General features: G+C 51.1%; 2 protein-coding genes across 3 annotated transcripts in view; both read left to right on the forward strand.

Moving 5' to 3' along the window:
• The window catches only part of LOC112239351 (putative protein TPRXL), a 20989-nt gene extending 20201 nt beyond the window's left edge, over window positions 1-788 (forward strand). Inside the window, exon 2 of the mRNA XM_042313480.1 lies at window positions 1-788. This exon is cut by the window's left edge and continues 649 nt beyond it. The gene's annotated coding sequence lies outside the window, so the exon portion shown is untranslated.
• A 12531-nt stretch (window positions 789-13319) lies between these two features.
• Window positions 13320-18046, forward strand: LOC112239354 (ethylmalonyl-CoA decarboxylase). 2 transcript variants are annotated; one of them, XM_042313478.1, is made up of 6 exons: window positions 13320-13419; window positions 13845-14178; window positions 15604-15746; window positions 17013-17065; window positions 17159-17239; window positions 17421-18046. In XM_042313478.1, the coding sequence occupies exons 2-6, from the start codon at window positions 13905-13907 to the stop codon at window positions 17833-17835; spliced, it is 966 nt and encodes a 321-aa protein (XP_042169412.1). In that variant the 5' UTR covers window positions 13320-13419; window positions 13845-13904; the 3' UTR covers window positions 17836-18046. The 2 variants fall into 2 exon arrangements, with proteins under 2 accessions (XP_042169412.1, XP_042169413.1); XM_042313479.1 differs by lacking the exon at window positions 13320-13419 and adding an exon at window positions 13432-13720.
• The last annotated feature ends 407 nt before the right edge of the window (window positions 18047-18453 follow it).

An 18453-nucleotide genomic window follows, 5' to 3' on the forward strand; every position in this document is an offset into this window, starting at 1 on the left:
TGCATCCCAAATAGCACCCTATTCCCTATATAGTGCAACACTACTTTAGACCAGAGCCCAGTGCTTTTTGGTCCTAAAGTAGTGCATTAAATAGGGAATAGGGTGCCATTTGGGAGGCTAATATATTCAACGGCATTCATTTCACGTACTCTTTTTAACTTGACATGTTGCATAATAATTACAGTGTTACAGAATAAATGTTTGTTATTCTTTACCTTTCTGATATCAGATGGATTACATAAAACGGGCCTGTTTCTTCATATTTACCAAAGGTGTCGTCTACAACTTCTCTTCTCGCTAAAAAAAAAAAAAAAAAAAAAAAAAGGACTGATGAGTTTCTATGCTTTTATTTGATTGGACATCGCCGGCTGTTGTCGGGTAGGATAGCTGACTAGCTCCTTGTGTGTTAGCGCTTCCTGTTTGTTGGGGGCATGCTTAAAGGGGCAATCTGTAGTTCATACAAAAAAACACTTTACTAATAGCAGAATGCCCCTTTTTTAAATATATTTTTTAATTTTATTTTTAACATGATGAAATGGACAACAAACCCTTTCTACTGATGGTCTCTGTAACCGATGGTTACCTACCCGGCCCTATTGACTAATACTACAGTCTGTTGAACCGATGTGGTGGTGACCTCGTGACCTCGTGGTCTCTGTAACCGATGGTTACCTACCCGGCCCACAGTCTGTTGAACCGATGTGGTGGTGACCTTGTGACACGTGTCGATATCATGAACGTGATGCCTTTGCTGTTTTTAATTTGTGTAATAAATGTAGCTACATATTTACTGTCTACTTCTTAATACGTCTGGATTACAATTTATAGTATAATAATAATAATGTGTATTCTTCTCATCTTCGAAAATCCCGTTTTTAAAATTGTTTTTGGGGGTTTGCGTGTTTTGTATTGTCAGGTATTTAGACGACTGAGTTGTTGGAGCTGGGAATATAAACATTTCTCTCCACCCACCATAACATCTGATAAATATAAGGTATTTAGACGACTGAGTTGTTCTGGGAATATAAACATTTCTCCACCCACCATAACATCTGATAAATATGTTTTGTATTGTCAGGTATTTAGACGACTGAGTTGTTGGAGCTGGGAATATAAACATTTCTCTACACCCACCATAACATCTGATAAATATGTGACCAATATAGATTTGATTTGATTTGATCCACTTTGACACCCAGCCAATCATCTGCTTCCTTCCCGTTTGAGCGATTACCATGGCGATGACAACTATCCCACAGTTGCCGGCTGATCCATCATTCTGAAGGGGGTTGATTTCATCCGTCTACTCCAGGGACTCAGGAGTTGACTGGGCTGATTTACGTCCCAAATAGCATATACCTTATTCCCTCTGAAGTGCACTACTTTGAAACAAGACTTTGGACTCCAGGGCCCTGGTCAAAAGTAGTGCACTATATATAGGAAATGGGGAGCTGTTTGGGACGCAGGCCTAGATTCCCTATCCCCCTCCCTCCCCTCCCCTCCCTCCCCCCAGACCCGGCCCAACCCGGCTCCCTGGGGGGGGACCAGACCCGGCTCCCTGGGGGGACCAGACCCGGCTCCCTGGGGGGACCAGACCCGGCTCCCTGGGGGGACCAGACCCGGCTCCCTGGGGGGACCCCCCCGGCTCCCTGGGGGGGGACCAGACCCTCCTGGGGGGACCAGACCCGGCTCCCAACCAGCTCCCTGGGGATCAGACCTGGCTCCCTGGGGGGACCAGACCCGGCTCCCTGGGGGGACCGACCCGGCTCCCTGGGGGACACCAGACCCGGCTCCCTGGGGGGGGGGACCCGGCTCCCTGGGGGGACCAGACCCGGCTCCCTAGGGGGCAGACCCGGGGGGGACCAGACCCGGCTCCCTGGGGGGGGGACCAGACCCGGCTCCCTGGGGGGACCAGACCCGGCTCCCTGGGGGGGACCAGACCCGGCTCCCTGGGGGACACCAGACCCGGCCCTGGGGGGGGACCAGACCCGGCTCCCTGGGGGACCAGACCCGCTCCCTGGGGGGGGGGGGGGACCAGACCCGGCTCCCTGGGGGGGGGGACCAGACCCGGCTCCCTGGGGGGGGACCAGACCCGGCTCCCTGGGGGACCAGACCCGGCTCCCTGGGGGGGGGGACCAGACCCGGCTCCTGGGGGGGACCAGACCCCGGCTCCCTGGGGGGGACCAGACCTGGGTTCAAATACTCCTTAAAATCTTTCAAATACCTTTTGAGTGTTTTCTCTAGCCTTCCTAGAGTGCCAGCTGTGTGGGGTTCATCGTTTTGGCACCTTTTCCTATCGGTCCGTTAAGCCAGGCAAGCTGAATGAAATGATTTCAAATAGTAGTTGAACCCAGGTGGTGGACTGACACCTGAGCCCAGGCTGTCTAAACTTGGCACCCTGCGCTGATAGAAATAGCATGCATTTAGCCACGATGTCTCGGTGCCTGAAATCCTACCCCTCCACTGGGTCTGGTGATAGAAGCCCAGTCCTGACCTCTCCTTCCCTGGGATGGGTTCCTGTTTCTAAGTCTGGGTCTGGGTGGGACGTGGGAGGGAGGGGGCTCACGTGTTCGCCTAAGCACCCAGTCAGTCTGTAAAAACAGTAAACAAACCTGGACTTCATTCTGCATAGTGACAGACAGACATGGGCCCAGGGGAGAGCTCAACCAGGCAGACAGACATGGGCCCAGGGAGAGCTCCACCAGGCAGACAGACATGGGCCCAGGGGAGAGCTCAACCAGGCAGACAGACATGGGCCCAGGGAGAGCTCCACCAGGCAGACAGACATGGGCCCAGGGAGAGCTCCACCAGGCAGACAGACATGGGCCCAGGGGAGAGCTCCACCAGGCAGACAGACATGGGCCCAGGGGAGAGCTCCACCAGGCAGACAGACATGGCTGGGCCCAGGGGAGAGCTCATACCAGACAGACAGACATGGGCCCAGGGAGAGCTCCACCAGGCAGACAGACATGGGCCCAGGGAGAGCTCCACCAGGCAGACAGACATGGGCCCAGGGAGAGCTCCACCAGGCAGACAGACATGGGCCCAGGGGAGAGCTCCACCAGGCAGACAGACATGGGCCCAGGGAGAGCTCAACCAGGCAGACAGACATGGGCCCATGGGCCCAGGGAGAGCTCCACCAGGCAGACAGACATGGGCCCAGGGAGAGCTCCACCAGGCAGACAGACATGGGCCCAGGGGAGAGCTCCACCAGGCAGACAGACATGGGCCCAGGGGAGAGCTCCACCAGGCAGACAGACATGGGCCCAGGGGAGAGCTCCACCAGGCAGACAGACATGGGCCCAGGGGAGAGCTCCACCAGGCAGACAGACATGGGCTGGAGAGCTCCACCAGGCAGACAGACAGGCCCAGGGGATAGACATGGCAGACAGACATGGTAGGGAGAGTCAAATCAAATTTTAGACATACACATGGGCAGATGTTAATGCGAGTGCAGACAGAAATGCTTGTGCTTCTAGGGGAGACAATGCAGAAGACAATCTAACTAACAATTCTAAAGGGAAAAACTACTGTCATACCAGTGTAAGGGGATAAAGAATAGACATGGGCCCAGGGAATGAGTGACCAGGCAGACAGCATGGGCCCAGGGAGAGCTCCACCAGGCAGACAGACATGGGCCCAGTATAGCTCCATATGAGATAACATGTAAACCAAGTGGCAGAGTTAAAGTGGCTAGTGATACATGTATTACACCAGGATGACAGACATGGGCCCAGGTACAGCTCAACCAGGCAGACAGACATGGGTAGGGGAGAGCTCCACCAGGCAGCAGTTTAAAGTGGCCTAGGGTGATACCATTTACAGACATGGGCCCATCGATCCACCAGGATTAAAGGGCTGGAGTAGAGTCAGGTCATTGACAGTGGGTTGGCAGTAGCCACTCCAGTGGTGGCAGACAGTCTGGGCCCAGATAGAGCTGTTTTTCAGTCAGACATGGGCCCAGCTTTGAGCTCCACCAGGCAGACTGACATGGGCCCAGGGATGGCAGCGGGCAGAACAGACAGTGGCTCGGGTGGTTGATGTCCTGATGACCAGGCCAGACAGACATGGGTGGGTAGGCTGTCCTGGAGGGCAGGTAGTTTCTTCATTCTGCATAGTGACAGTCAGATATAGATAGACTCTGGAGAGAGACGGTGAGGGCAGGTACAGTTAGCCATACCACTACCTGTGAAACAGCCAGTCAGGATCTCTAAACATTGTGCATCTGTAGAAGTTTGTGAGTGCTTTTGGTGACACACACACACACTTCAGCCTCCTGAGGTTGAACAGGCGCACACGCCACCACACATGCTGTCTGTGTGAGTGGACCACACACAGTACACTTAGCTCCATACACACCTGTCAAACAACAGTCAGTCTCCAAACACACACACTCACACACGCACACACACACACACACACACACACACGAAGAACAGACACACCAGTACTGTAGCAGCTGTGACAGCATCTTTATGGTGTTTAGTGCACTCCCTTCCTCTCAAACAGCTGTTCAAGTTCTGGTCCATCCGAACCCTGACCTCCGACCCTTCTCTCTAGGAGTCCCAGGGCCCCAGCGGTTTGGGTTCCACTGAGGGCTGTGGCATCTGCCAACCTGCCATCCATCCTGCCCTGAAATAGACATTCTACTGAACAGACACATTGACATTCAACTCAACTGCAAGAGTCTGTGTGTGTGTGTGTGTGTGTCCTGGGTCTTATCTCAGAAAGGTTTTAGTACCATGCTGACTCCAGCACATTCCCAGACTTCCTGTGTTGCAGCAGACAGCTGAGTATCAACCTGGTGATGCATCACTTAGTGGCCTGTCCTCTTCCGTCTCCCTCCCCCTCCCTCCCTCTGTGTTTCTCTCTCTCAGCCTCTCAGAGCCACGCGCCCCTCCCTCCCTCCCTCCCTCCCTCCCTCTGTTTCTCCTCTCAGCCCTCAGAGCCACGCGCCCTCCCTCCCTCCCCTCTGTTTCTCTCTCTCAGCCTCTCAGAGCCACGCGCTCCTCCCTCCCTCCCTCCCTCTGTTTCTCTCTCTCAGCCTCTCAGAGCCACCGCTCCCTCCCTCCCTCCCTCCCTCTGTTTCTCTCTCTCAGCCTCTCAGAGCCATGCGCTCCTCCCTCCCCCCCTCCACCCTCCCTCCATCCCCCTCCCTCCCTCCCTCCCTCTCTCTCTGTGTTTCTCTCTCTCTCAGAGCCACGCGCTCCTCTCTCCATTAGCCTGACTGTAATTTCAGACATACTCCATCCTCTTAACGGAAACTGCATGGTAACATCCTCCTCAGCGGGATAGATGATCAAGCCTAAACCCATTCAACCTATCCCTCTTTGATCAAAAGGCTTGGTTCATTATTCACGTCCATATATGGAGATGTGCTGTATATACAATATGTATAGAACTGACCTATCAGACAAGCAGATGACATAGTGCCATCACTCACTCCATGCCAATTGGTTGAACTAAATTGCCACTGCCTGCCTGAGGAGACCACAAGGCTGTCCTGTCACTCAGTATCCAGGTGGTTGTTGACCCTGGTGACTTCCTGTACCGTACAGTAGGAGGTAGACCAGAGTCCCAGAGTCTGTAATGACTGGGATAGGGCAGAGTCCCAGAGTCTGTAATGACTGGGATAGGGCAAAGTCCCAGAGTCTGTAATGACTGGGATAGGGCAGAGTCCCAGAGTCTGTAATGACTGGGATAGGGCAAAGTCCCAGAGTCTGGAACGACTGGGATAGGGCAGAGTCCCAGAGTCTGGAATGACTGGGATAGGGCAGAGTCCCAGAGTCTGTAATGACTGGGATAGGGCAGAGTCTGGAACGACTGGGGGTAGGGCAGAGTCCCAGAGTCTGGAACGACTGGGATAGGGCAGAGTCCCAGAGTCTGGAATGACTGGGATAGGGCAGAGTCCCAGAGTCTGGAATGACTGGGATAGGGCAGAGTCTGGAATGACTGGGTTAGGGCAGAGTCCCAGAGTCTGGAATGACTGGGATAGGGCAGAGTCCCAGAGTCTGTAATGACTGGGATAGGGCAGAGTCCCAGAGTCTGGAATGACTGGGGTAGGGCAGAGTCCCAGAGTCTGGAATGACTGGGATAGGGCAGAGTCCCAGAGTCTGGAATGACTGGGATAGGGCAGAGTCCCAGAGTCTGGAACGACTGGGATAGGGCAGAGTCCCAGAGTCTGTAATGACTGGGATAGGGCAGAGTCTGGAACGACTGGGGTAGGGCAGAGTCCCAGAGTCTGGAACGACTGGGATAGGGCAGAGTCCCAGAGTCTGTAATGACTGGGATAGGGCAAAGTCCCAGATTCTGTAATGACTGGGATAGGGCAGAGTCCCAGAGTCTGTAATGACTGGGATAGGGCAAAGTCCCAGAGTCTGGAACGACTGGGATAGGGCAGAGTCCCAGAGTCTGGAACGACTGGGATAGGGCAGAGTCCCAGAGTCTGTAATGACTGGGATAGGGCAGAGTCTGGAACGACTGGGGTAGGGCAGAGTCCCAGAGTCTGGAACGACTGGGATAGGGCAGAGTCCCAGAGTCTGGAATGACTGGGATAGGGCAGAGTCCCAGAGTCTGGAATGACTGGGATAGGGCAGAGTCTGGAATGACTGGGTTAGGGCAGAGTCCCAGAGTCTGGAATGACTGGGATAGGGCAGAGTCCCAGAGTCTGTAATGACTGGGATAGGGCAGAGTCCCAGAGTCTGGAATGACTGGGGTAGGGCAGAGTCCCAGAGTCTGGAATGACTGGGATAGGGCAGAGTCCCAGAGTCTGGAACGACTGGGATAGGGCAGAGTCCCAGAGTCTGGAACGACTGGGATAGGGCAGAGTCCCAGAGTCTGTAATGACTGGGATAGGGCAGAGTCTGGAACGACTGGGGTAGGGCAGAGTCCCAGAGTCTGGAACGACTGGGATAGGGCAGAGTCCCAGAGTCTGGAATGACTGGGATAGGGCAGAGTCCCAGAGTCTGGAATGACTGGGATAGGGCAGAGTCCCAGAGTCTGGAATGACTGGGATAGGGCAGAGTCCCAGAGTCTGTAATGACTGGGATAGGGCAGAGTCCCAGAGTCTGGAATGACTGGGGTAGGGCAGAGTCCCAGAGTCTGGAATGACTGGGATAGGGCAGAGTCTGGAATGACTGGGTTAGGGCAGAGTCCCAGAGTCTGGAATGACTGGGATAGGGCAGAGTCCCAGAGTCTGTAATGACTGGGATAGGGCAGAGTCCCAGAGTCTGGAATGACTGGGGTAGGGCAGAGTCCCAGAGTCTGGAATGACTGGGATAGGGCAGAGTCTGGAATGACTGGGGTAGGGCAGAGTCCCAGAGTCTGGAATGACTGGGGCAGAACAGAGTCTGGAACGACTGGGATCACAGGGCAGAGTCCTCGAGTCTGGAATGACTGGGATAGGGCAGAGTCCCAGAGTCTGGAATGAAACATGAGGTGATGGTGGCGGATGAATGGCACGACAATGGGGCCTCAGGATCTCGTCACGGTATCTCTGTGCATTCAAATTGCCATTGATAAAATGCAATTGTGTTCATTGTCCGTAGCTTATGCCTGCCCATACCATAACCCCACCATGGGGCACACGATGACATCAGCTAATTGCTAGCCCACACAACGCAATGCATGTCTCAGGGAAGCTCATCTGCAGGCTCGTCGTCCTCACCAGGGTCTTGACCTGACTGCAGCTTGGTGTCGTAACCGACTTCAGTGGGAAAATGCTCACCTTCGATGGCCACTGGTACGGTGGGGACATGTGCTCTTCACAGATGAATCCCAGTTTCAACTGTACCAGGCAGATGACAGACACTGAGATATACTGATATACGTTGTCTGCCATCTGCCGGTACAGTTGAAACCGTATTCACAGGTCTGCTATTCACAGGTCTGCTATTCACAGGTCAGCTATTCACAGGTCTGCTATTCACAGGTCTGCTATTCACAGGTCTGCTATTCACAGGTCTGCTATTCACAGGTCTGCTATTCACAGGTCTGCTATTCACAGGTCTGCTATTCACAGGTCTGGTATTCATTGGTCTGGTATTCAAAGGACTGGTATTCACTGGTCTGGTATTGTATTCACGGGACTGGTATTCACTGGTCTGGTATTCACGGGACTGGTATTTCCGGGACAGGTATTCACAGGTCTGGTGTTCATGGCACTGGTATTCACTGGTCTGGTATTGTATTCACGGGACTGGTATTCACTGGTCTGGTATTCACAGGACTGGTATTCACAGGTCTGGTATTCACTCTCAATGGTGCATCTGTAGAAGTTTGTGAGGGTCGTAGGGACCAAGACAAATTTCTTCAGCCTCCTGAGGTTGAAGAGGCTCTGTTGCGACTTCTTCACCACACTGTCTGTGTGGGTGGACCATATCAGGTTGTCTGTGATGTGGACGGGGCGTGCTCTCTCTGCTGCATCCTGTAGTCATGTTGACGTTGAGGGAGAGGTTGTTTTTCTAGCACCACTCTCCCAGTGCCCTCTCCTCCTCCCTGTAGGCGGTCTCGTCGTTGTTGGTAATCAGGCCTACTACTGTTGTGTCGTCTTCAAACCAGTCATGGGTGAACAGAGAGTACAGGGGGCTGAGCACACACCCTTGTGGGGCCCCCGGTGTTGAGGATCAGCGTAGTGGAGGTGTAGTGGAGGTGTTGTTGCCTACCTTTACCACCTGGGGGCGTCCCGTCTCCCTCTCTCCCCATCAGACTTATAACTTGCTGTCTCCATGACGATACTATCCTACCAGTAGAGACAGTCCTCCCTTATGTGACCAGAGTCATACATCTACAATATGTCTGTATGTTTGTCTTGCTATTCTTACCTCCTTACCGTTACAGGGCTGCTATTGGCTATCAGGTCGTTCAGCTCAGTGGCTCCTTACCGTTACAGGGCTGCTATTGGCTATCAGGTCGTTCAGCTCAGTGGCTCCTTACCGTTACAGGGCTGCTATTGGCTATCAGGTCGTTCAGCTCAGTGGCTCCTTACCGTTACAGGGCTGCTATTGGCTATCAGGTCGTTCAGCTCAGTGGCTCCTTACCGTTACAGGGCTGCTATTGGCTATCAGGTCGTTCAGCTCAGTGGCTCCTTACCGTTACAGGGCTGCTATTGGCTATCAGGTCGTTCAGCTCAGTGGCTCCTTACCGTTACAGGGCTGCTATTGGCTATCAGGTCGTTCAGCTCAGTGGCTCCTTACCGTTACAGGGCTGCTATTGGCTATCAGGTCGTTCAGCTCAGTGGCTCCTTACCGTTACAGGGCTGCTATTGGCTATCAGGTCGTTCAGCTCAGTGGCTCCTTACCGTTACAGGGCTGCTATTGGCTATCAGGTCGTTCAGCTCAGTGGCTCCTTACCGTTACAGGGCTGCTATTGGCTATCAGGTCGTTCAGCTCAGTGGCTCCTTACCGTTACAGGGCTGCTATTGGCTATCAGGTCGTTCAGCTCAGTGGCTCCTTACCGTTACAGGGCTGCTATTGGCTATCAGGTCGTTCAGCTCAGTGGCTCCTTACCGTTACAGGGCTGCTATTGGCTATCAGGTCGTTCAGCTCAGTGGCTCCTTACCGTTACAGGGCTGCTATTGGCTATCAGGTCGTTCAGCTCAGTGGCTCCTTACCGTTACAGGGCTGCTATTGGCTATCAGGTCGTTCAGCTCAGTGGCTCCTTACCGTTACAGGGCTGCTATTGGCAATCAGGTCGTTCAGCTCAGTGGCTCCTTGCCGTTACAGGGCTGCTATTGGCAATCAGGTCGTTCAGCTCAGTGGCTCCTTACCGTTACAGGGCTGCTATTGGCTATCAGGTCGTTCAGCTCAGTGGCTCCTTACCGTTACAGGGCTGCTATTGGCTATCAGGTCGTTCAGCTCAGTGGCTCCTTACCGTTACAGGGCTGCTATTGGCTATCAGGTCGTTCAGCTCAGTGGCTCCTTACCGTTACAGGGCTGCTATTGGCAATCAGGTCGTTCAGCTCAGTGGCTCCTTACCGTTACAGGGCTGCTATTGGCTATCAGGTCGTTCAGCTCAGTGGCTCCTTGCCGTTACAGGGCTGCTATTGGCTATCAGGTCATTCAGCTCAGTGGCTCCTCGTCTCCCTCTCTTTATGCCTTATTGTGTTTTCGCAGTATAACCATCACCTGTTAGATACAGTATAAACATCACCTGAGTTAGATACAGTATAACCATCACCTGAGTTAGATACAGTATAACCATCACCTGTTAGATACAGTATAACCATCACCTGAGTTAGATACAGTATAAACATCACCTGAGTTAGATACAGTATAAACATCACCTGAGTTAGATACAGTATAAACATCACCTGAGTTAGATACAGTATAAACATCACCTGAGTTAGATACAGTATATACATCACCTGAGTTAGACACAGTATAACCATCACCTGTTAGATACAGTATAAACATCACCTGAGTTAGATACAGTATATACATCACCTGAGTTAGACACATGTAACTACCCTGGAGAGCTGACATCACACATTTAACTACCCTGGAGAGGTGACATCACACATTTAACTACCCTGGAGAGATGACATCACACATGTAACTACCCTGGAGAGGTGACATCACACATTAAACTACCCTGGAGAGATGACATCACACATGTAACTACCCTGGAGAGATGACATCACACATTTAACTACCCTGGAGAGGTGACATCACACATTTAACTACCCTGGAGAGGTGACATCACACATTTAACTACCCTGGAGAGGTGACATCACACATTTAACTACCCTGGAGAGGTGACATCACACATTTAACTACCCTGGAGGATGACATCACAGGGCCCATTGGAATGCAGTATGTCCTATTTAATGCACTACCTTTGAACAGTGCCCATTGGGACACAGTTTTACCAGGGCCCATTGGGACACAGTTTGACCAGAGCCCATTGGGACACAGTTGACCAGAGCCCAGAGTGACGAAACAACAAACAGGGCATTCTACAGATATAGGCCGAACCATAGATGAAAGAGCTGTACTTTAGAAGCACTATCAGTATGTGTGATTGTAGAATAAGCCTGGCCTTCTCTCGGGATCAGTCAGATTGGGTTAGTGTTGATATGGGACCAATCCCATATCACTTGAGAGAAGTTGATTTACTGTAATCTGAGTTCTGAATCCAACCTCTCTGCTGCTGGTGGGGGGGTAACCAACTATGTGTTATTACAAAAGCCTCCTCTCCTGACTGAATAAGGACCTGCAAGCTGAATGTGTTCCTCAGACAGAATGCTTTGTTTATAACAGGGGAATGAATGGAGGCAGGCAGAAAGAAGCTCTGTTCCTACTGCCATGTGATCTTACACACTGTGTGGAGACTCTATGGCAGAATTATGGTGGATATCAGGAGGAGGTGGAGAGGAAAGGTAGGGATATCAGGAGGAGGTTGAAAGGAAAGGTGGTGATATCAGGAGGAGGTTGAAAGGAAAGGTGGTGATATCAGGAGGAGGTTGAAAGGAAAGGTGGGGATATCAGGAGGAGGTTGAAAGGAAAGGTGGGGATATCAGGAGGAGGTTGAAAGGAAAGGTGGGGATATCAGGAGGAGGGAGAGAGGAGGGGATATCAGGAGGAGGGAGAGAGGAGGGGATATCAGGAGGAGGGAGAGAGGAGGGGATATCAGGAGGAGGGAGAGAGGAAAGGTGGGGATATCAGGAGGAGGGAGAGAGGAGGGGATATCAGGAGGAGGGAGAGAGGAGGGGATATCAGGAGGAGGGAGAGAGGAAAGGTGGGGATATCAGGAGGAGGGAGGGAGGAAAGGAGGGGATATCAGGAGGAGGGAGAGAGGAGGGGATATCAGGAGGAGGTAGAGAGGAAAGGAGGGGATATCAGGAGGAGGGAGAGGAGGGGATATCAGGAGGAGGGAGAGAGGAAAGGTGGGGATATCAGGAGGAGGGAGAGAGGAGGGGATATCAGGAGGAGGGAGAGAGGAAAGGTGGGGATATCAGGAGGAGGGAGAGAGGAAAGGTGGGGATATCAGGAGGAGGGAGAGAGGAGGGGATATCAGGAGGAGGGAGAGAGGAGGGGATATCAGGAGGAGGGAGAGAGGAGGGGATATCAGGAGGAGGGAGAGAGGAAAGGAGGGGATATCAGGAGGAGGGAGAGAGGAGGGGATATCAGGAGGAGGGAGAGAGGAGGGGATATCAGGAGGGAGAGAGGAAAGGTGGGGATATCAGGAGGAGGGAGAGAGGGAAGGTGGGGATATCAGGAGGAGGGAGAGAGGAGGGGATATCAGGAGGAGGGAGAGAGGAAAGGAGAGGATATCAGGAGGAGGGAGAGAGGAGGGGATATCAGGAGGAGGGAGAGAGGAGGGGATATCAGGAGGAGGGAGAGAGGAAAGGTGGGGATATCAGGAGGAGGGAGGGAGGAAAGGTGGGGATATCAGGAGGAGGGAGAGAGGAAAGGTGGGGATATCAGGAGGAGGGAGAGGAGGGGATATCAGGAGGAGGGAGAGAGGAGGGGATATCAGGAGGAGAGGGAGAGAGGAGGGATATCAGGAGGAGGGAGAGAGGAAAGGAGGGGATATCAGGAGGAGGGAGAGAGGAGGGGATATCAGGAGGAGGGAGAGAGGAAAGGAGGGGATATCAGGAGGAGGGAGAGGAGGGGATATCAGGAGGAGGGAGAGAGGAAAGGTGGGGATATCAGGAGGAGGGAGAGAGGGAAGGTGGGGATATCAGGAGGAGGGAGAGAGGAGGGGATATCAGGAGGAGGGGAGAGAGGAAAGGAGGGGATATCAGGAGGAGGGAGAGAGGAGGGGATATCAGGAGGAGGGAGAGAGGAAAGGTGGGGATATCAGGAGGAGGGAGGGAGGAAAGGTGGGGATATCAGGAGGAGGGAGACAGGAGGGGATATCAGGAGGAGGGAGAGAGGGAAGGTGGTGATATCAGGAGGAGGGAGGGAGGAAAGGTGGGGATATCAGGAGGAAGGAGACAGGAAAGGTGGGGATATCAGGATGAGGTAGAGAAGAAAGGCAGGGATATCAGGAGCATGTATTTACTTTTTTTTTTTTAAATGTTATTTTTAATTTATAAAATAAAAAAAATTCAGCCCCTGTCCCCGCAGAAGGCCTTTTGCCTTTTGGTAGGCTGTCATTGTAAATAAAGATGTGTTCTTAACTGACTTGCCCAATTAAATAAAGGTTAAATAAAAATAAATGTCGAGAAAAAAAAGGGGTGAACTGATGTTTGAATAATTTTTGAACGACATATAAAACCGAAAAATTAGTCCATACCACAATTCTCTTTAGTAAACTACATAGAATCAATCATTCTGAATGATGGGAGTGTCCGCTTGCCCTCGTGTGTCGGTTCCAGCGAAGTGCAGCTGGCCAAGTTCCTTGTTCACTGGTTCATGTTTCCGGGGGGAGAGGTTTCAATGTAACACCACAACATTGAGCTATCAAACAGCACAGGTTTGTGAAATATTTTAAGATGTCGCTTCTTATGTTATGTCACCTAATTATCAGGTTGTTAGGGACGGTTTTTCCACAGTACTTTTGGGGATGTTAAAGTCTACGCTTTTAGGAATCCACATTTTTATAAAGAGGATATAACTGAAGGACATGAAGGCTCTTGTCCATCGCTCGAAGGCAACAACAATAAGGTGCCTCTGCGCATGCGTAGATCTCTTAGTTGGGACCGGACGCATGCCCTTGGACCTGAGCTAGTGTCTAACTGCCTCAGTTAGCACAGACAGAGGACTATTATGGACTGGTAACTGCACACATACGGCCTAGCAACCAACTCTGGCCAACTGTTTTACAGTTCAATAACAGTGCCGATTCCTCTGTTTCCCTCTCCTTTTTGTTTCTCTCTCTCCTCCTCTTCTCTTCCTCAGTCCCTCTCCTGTCTGTTTCTGTCCCTCCATCCTTCTCTCCTACCTTTCCCTGGTAGCAGCATGGTTCTGTCTGCAGCCAGGCAGCACCTTCTCGGGGGCATTCGGCTTGGTGCCTGGGGGCAGCACCTCCTCAGGGGGAGTCGGCTTGGTGCCTGGGGGCAGCACCTCCTCGGGGGGATTGGATCAGTTTACACCGATGCCAAGGGGTTCCAGGAGAAGGAGATCAGAGAGAAACTCCAAGCTTTCCCTGGGGGATCTATAGACCTTGTCAAACAGGAGTCGGGCATCGCTGTACTGACCGTCAACAACCCTGCTCGCATGAACGCTTTCTCTGGTATGGAAGCACTGTCTAATGTTATATTTTATTAATTGATCCGAGTGTTGCTCTTTGCTGACCTGCAATTCAGACTAAATATCACTCCGATTCTCTTTGGTTTTCTCTTCACCAAACGGAGTGAAATATATTTCAGTTTATATTTCCGACTCTTTGTTTCTCCTGAGAATGACAGTGGAACTAAGGGGCTGGTGCTCAACGAACTGGGTTGTGTTGAGTATGGACACACTGTAGCAAAACGTTTAGCAACAGATGACCAAAAAAAAACGTGTTTATTTGGATCTCCATTAGCTTTTGCAGCAGCTGCTCATCCTGGGAGGTCCACAAAAAGAACACAAAACATGACAACAGAACACTGATACACTGATGGACAAGGACTTACAATTACAAACCATTTAACAATACAACAAAACACTGTGTGTTTGTTTGTGTCCCCTCACAGTCTCCGTCGTTCCATGAAATGTTGTTTAATGTTTTTTTTTTTTTTTTTAAAAGGTCATTTTGCTGTTCGCTTGAGTAATTGGGAGATGGGAGTTACATGCGATCATGGCTCTGTGTAATACTGTGCGTTGCCGTGAATTCAGTTTGGACTTGGGGACTGTGAAGGGACCCCTGGTGGCATGTCTTGTGGGGTATGTATGAATGTCTGAAGAGACCCCTGATGGCATGTCTTGTGGGGTATATATGGGTGTCTGAAGAGACCCCTGGTGGCATGTCTTGTGGGGTATGTACGGGTGTCTGAAGAGACCCCTGCTGGCATGTCTTGTGGGGTATGTACGGGTGTCTGAAGAGACCCCTGGTGGCATGTCTTGTGGGGTATGTACAGGTGTCTGAAGAGACCCCTGGTGGCATGTCTTGTGGGGTATGTCTTGGTGCCTGAAGAGACCCCTGGTGGCATGTCTTGTGGGGTGTGTATGGGTGTCTGAAGAGACCCCTGGTGGCATGTCTTGTGGGGTATGTATGGGTGTCTGAAGAGACCCCTGGTGTCATGTCTTGTGGGGTATGTATGGGTGTCTGAAGAGAACCCTGGTGGCATGTCTTGTGGGGTATGTATGAATGTCTGAAGAGACCCTGATGGCATGTCTTGTGGGGTTTGTATGAATGTCTGAAGAGACCCCGATGGCATGTCTTGTGGGGTATGTATGAATGTCTGAAGAGACCCCCGATGGCATGTCTTGTGGGGTATGTATGGTGTCTGAAGAGACCCCTGGTGGCATGTCTGGTGGGGTATGTATGGGTGTCTGAGCTGAATGTTATTTGATTATGCAGACTATCTAGAATTTTCATCACATGAAAACTAGAAGAGAAGCAGTTCTTCTCTCGTCAATCCTCCACCTCATATTGAACATGTTCATGTTTTACCTCCGTGTTTCACTCAGGTTCAAAACGTTTTATCTCTACTGAACACTACCCTGTTTTCTCCAGGTTCCATGATGGTGGAGCTGGAGGAGAGGGTGTCCCAGCTAGAGGAGTGGACGGAGGGCAAAGGTCTCATCATCCAGGGGGCTGCTGGGACATTCTGCTCTGGGTCAGATCTCAACGCAGTCAGGGCTATATCCAACCCTCAGGTCAGTCCTCAATATTGTCAGAGATATATCCAATCCTCAGGTCAGTCATCAACGCAGTCAGAGATATATCCAACCCTCGGGTCAGTCCTCAATGTTGTCATAGATATATCCAACCCTCAGGTCAGTCCTCAATGTTGTCAGAGATATATCCAACCCTCAGGTCAGTCCTCAATGTTGTCAGAGATATATCCAACCCTCGGGTCAGTCCTCAATGTTGTCAGAGAAATATCCAACCCTCGGGTCAGTCCTCAATGTTGTCAGAGATTTTTCCAACCCTCAAGTCAGTCCTCAATGTTGTCAGAGATATATCCAACCCTCAGGTCAGTCCTCAATGTTGTCAGAGATATATCCAACCCTCAGGTCAGTCCTCAATGTTGTCAGAGATATATCCAACCCTCAGGTCAGTCCTCAATGTTGTCAGAGATATATCCAACCCTCGGGTCAGTCCTCAATGTTGTCAGAGATATATTCAACCCTCAGGTCAGTCCTCAATGTTGTCAGAGATTTTTCAAACCCTCAGGTCAGTCCTCAATGTTGTCAAGATATATCCAACCCTCAGGTCAGTCCTCAATGTTGTCAGAGATTTTTCAAACCCTCAGGTCAGTCCTCAATGTTGTCAAGATATATCCAACCCTCAGGTCAGTCCTCAATGTTGTCAGAGATATATCCAACCCTCAGGTCAGTCCTCAATGTTGTCAGAGATTTTTCAAACCCTCAGGTCAGTCCTCAATGTTGTCAGAGATATATCCAACCCTCAGGTCAGTCCTCAATGTTGTCAGAGATATATTCAACCCTCGGGTCAGTCCTCAATGTTGTCAGAGATATATCCAACCCTCAGGTCAGTCCTCAATGTTGTCAGAGATATATCCAACCCTCAGGTCAGTCTCTCTGAGGTTCTCTCTCAGTGAACCATTTTTATTCAGTCACATTGTATTGGGGCACTCCTACTTCCATCCAATCTGACTTCCTAAACCACGTGTCAAACTCATTCCACAGAGGGCCGAGTGTCTGAGTGTGCTTCTTTCCTTCCTTGGTTGATGAATTAAGGTCACTAATTAGTCAGGAAGTCCCCTCACCTGGTTGTCTAGGTCTTAATTGAAAGGAACCCCCCCCCCTCCCCCTCCACCAGAGCTACAGACAACAGAGGTAACCTTCAACAGAGAACACGTGGGTTAGTGTGGCACAGAGCATCTGGTATGACACTACCAGGCCCTCCATGGAATGAGTTGGACCTCCTGGTCTAAAACGATGCGTCTTGTCTTTCAGGATGGGATGAAGATGTGTACGTTCATGCAGAATGCCCTGACCAGACTACTGAGGTAGTTACACTACCCTCTGTGGTAGGAAGTTCTAGATTGGCGTGTCATACCAGATGCTCTGTGCCACACTAACCCACGTGTTCTCTGTTGAAGGTTACCTCTGTTGTCTGTAGCTCTGGTGGAAGGGAACGCACTGGGGGGAGGAGCTGAACTCACTACTGCCTGTGACTTTAGGTACAGTAACGTGACTCACTGTCCATAGATATCACCATTGTGTTTATTAACTTTAGGCCTACATTCAGATAGTGGAGAAAAGTAGAGTTCACAATAAAAAGTCATTTTCTAGAAATATCCAAAAACAAATCCACCAAGTTTCCAATCTCTAAAAACCAACGTCCCGGTCTCTCCCTGCTAGGTTGATGGCGCCGGGCAGTGTGATCCAGTTTGTCCATAAACACATGGGTCTGGTCCCTGGTTGGGGCGGTGCAGCTAGATTGGTACGCATCGTAGGCGGCCAGAACGCCCTGAAGATGCTGGGTGGCGCTTTGAAAATAGACCCAGAGATGGGGCTTCAGATTGGGCTTGCGGACGGGGTCCTGGAAGGTTCCCTGGCTGGGTCTGGAGCCAATGCCCTCCTGGAGGCAGAGCAGTGGTTGGGATGCTACACCACGGGTCCAGCCCCGGTCATCAGAGCCATAAAGAGCGTGGTGGTGTCTGGGAGAGAGCTGCCCCTGGAGGTGGCCCTGAGGACTGAGAGGGACGTGTTCGGGACAGTGTGGGGAGGACCGGCTAACCTACAGGCTCTGGCCACTAAGGCCAAACACAAGTGAATTAACTAATCTTGTGATTACATTGTAGCCCGTCCTAATGTTCTGGAGAAACCTAGAACGTCTGGAGTGGAAGTTGTGAACCAACCCACACTGAGACTGAACTGGAACATTAGGATGGGCTGTAGAGGGTCTGAACTCAACCAGAACTAGTGTATTCATTCTGACGATTCTGTTGCTAAAAAAAAAAAGGTCTCTTAAAAACAGAAGCAAACGAATCCTACTTGTATTTGTCCAATATCAACTATAGTTTTAGTTGGGAAATGTTTTGAACCCATCAGGCAGAATGAATACATCCCTGGACTGTGCTCTGGGAGTTTGACAGTGCCCAATGACAGATTTATATTGCTGTGTTGTGAGTGACCACTAACAATCTATTATTTCAGTGAAGGAATTGTTGTTGACTGTTGGGACAATTATATGGGCCCATCTAAAAGTGGTGATGTAATATGTATCAGTGGAGAGTCCGATACACTAGTTGTGAAGATGGTATTGTGCCTTTTGACCTTTGTGGCTCTACTACAGTCCATTAACACCAGGGTGACTGAGCACCAGGGGTGACTGAGCGCCAGGGGGTGACCGAGCGCCAGGGGGTGCGGGGTGACCCAACGCCAGGGGGTG

This window comes from Oncorhynchus tshawytscha, unplaced genomic scaffold (genome assembly GCF_018296145.1).
Source record: "Oncorhynchus tshawytscha isolate Ot180627B unplaced genomic scaffold, Otsh_v2.0 Un_contig_8761_pilon_pilon, whole genome shotgun sequence".
NCBI classification, from domain to species: Eukaryota; Metazoa; Chordata; class Actinopteri; order Salmoniformes; family Salmonidae; genus Oncorhynchus; species Oncorhynchus tshawytscha.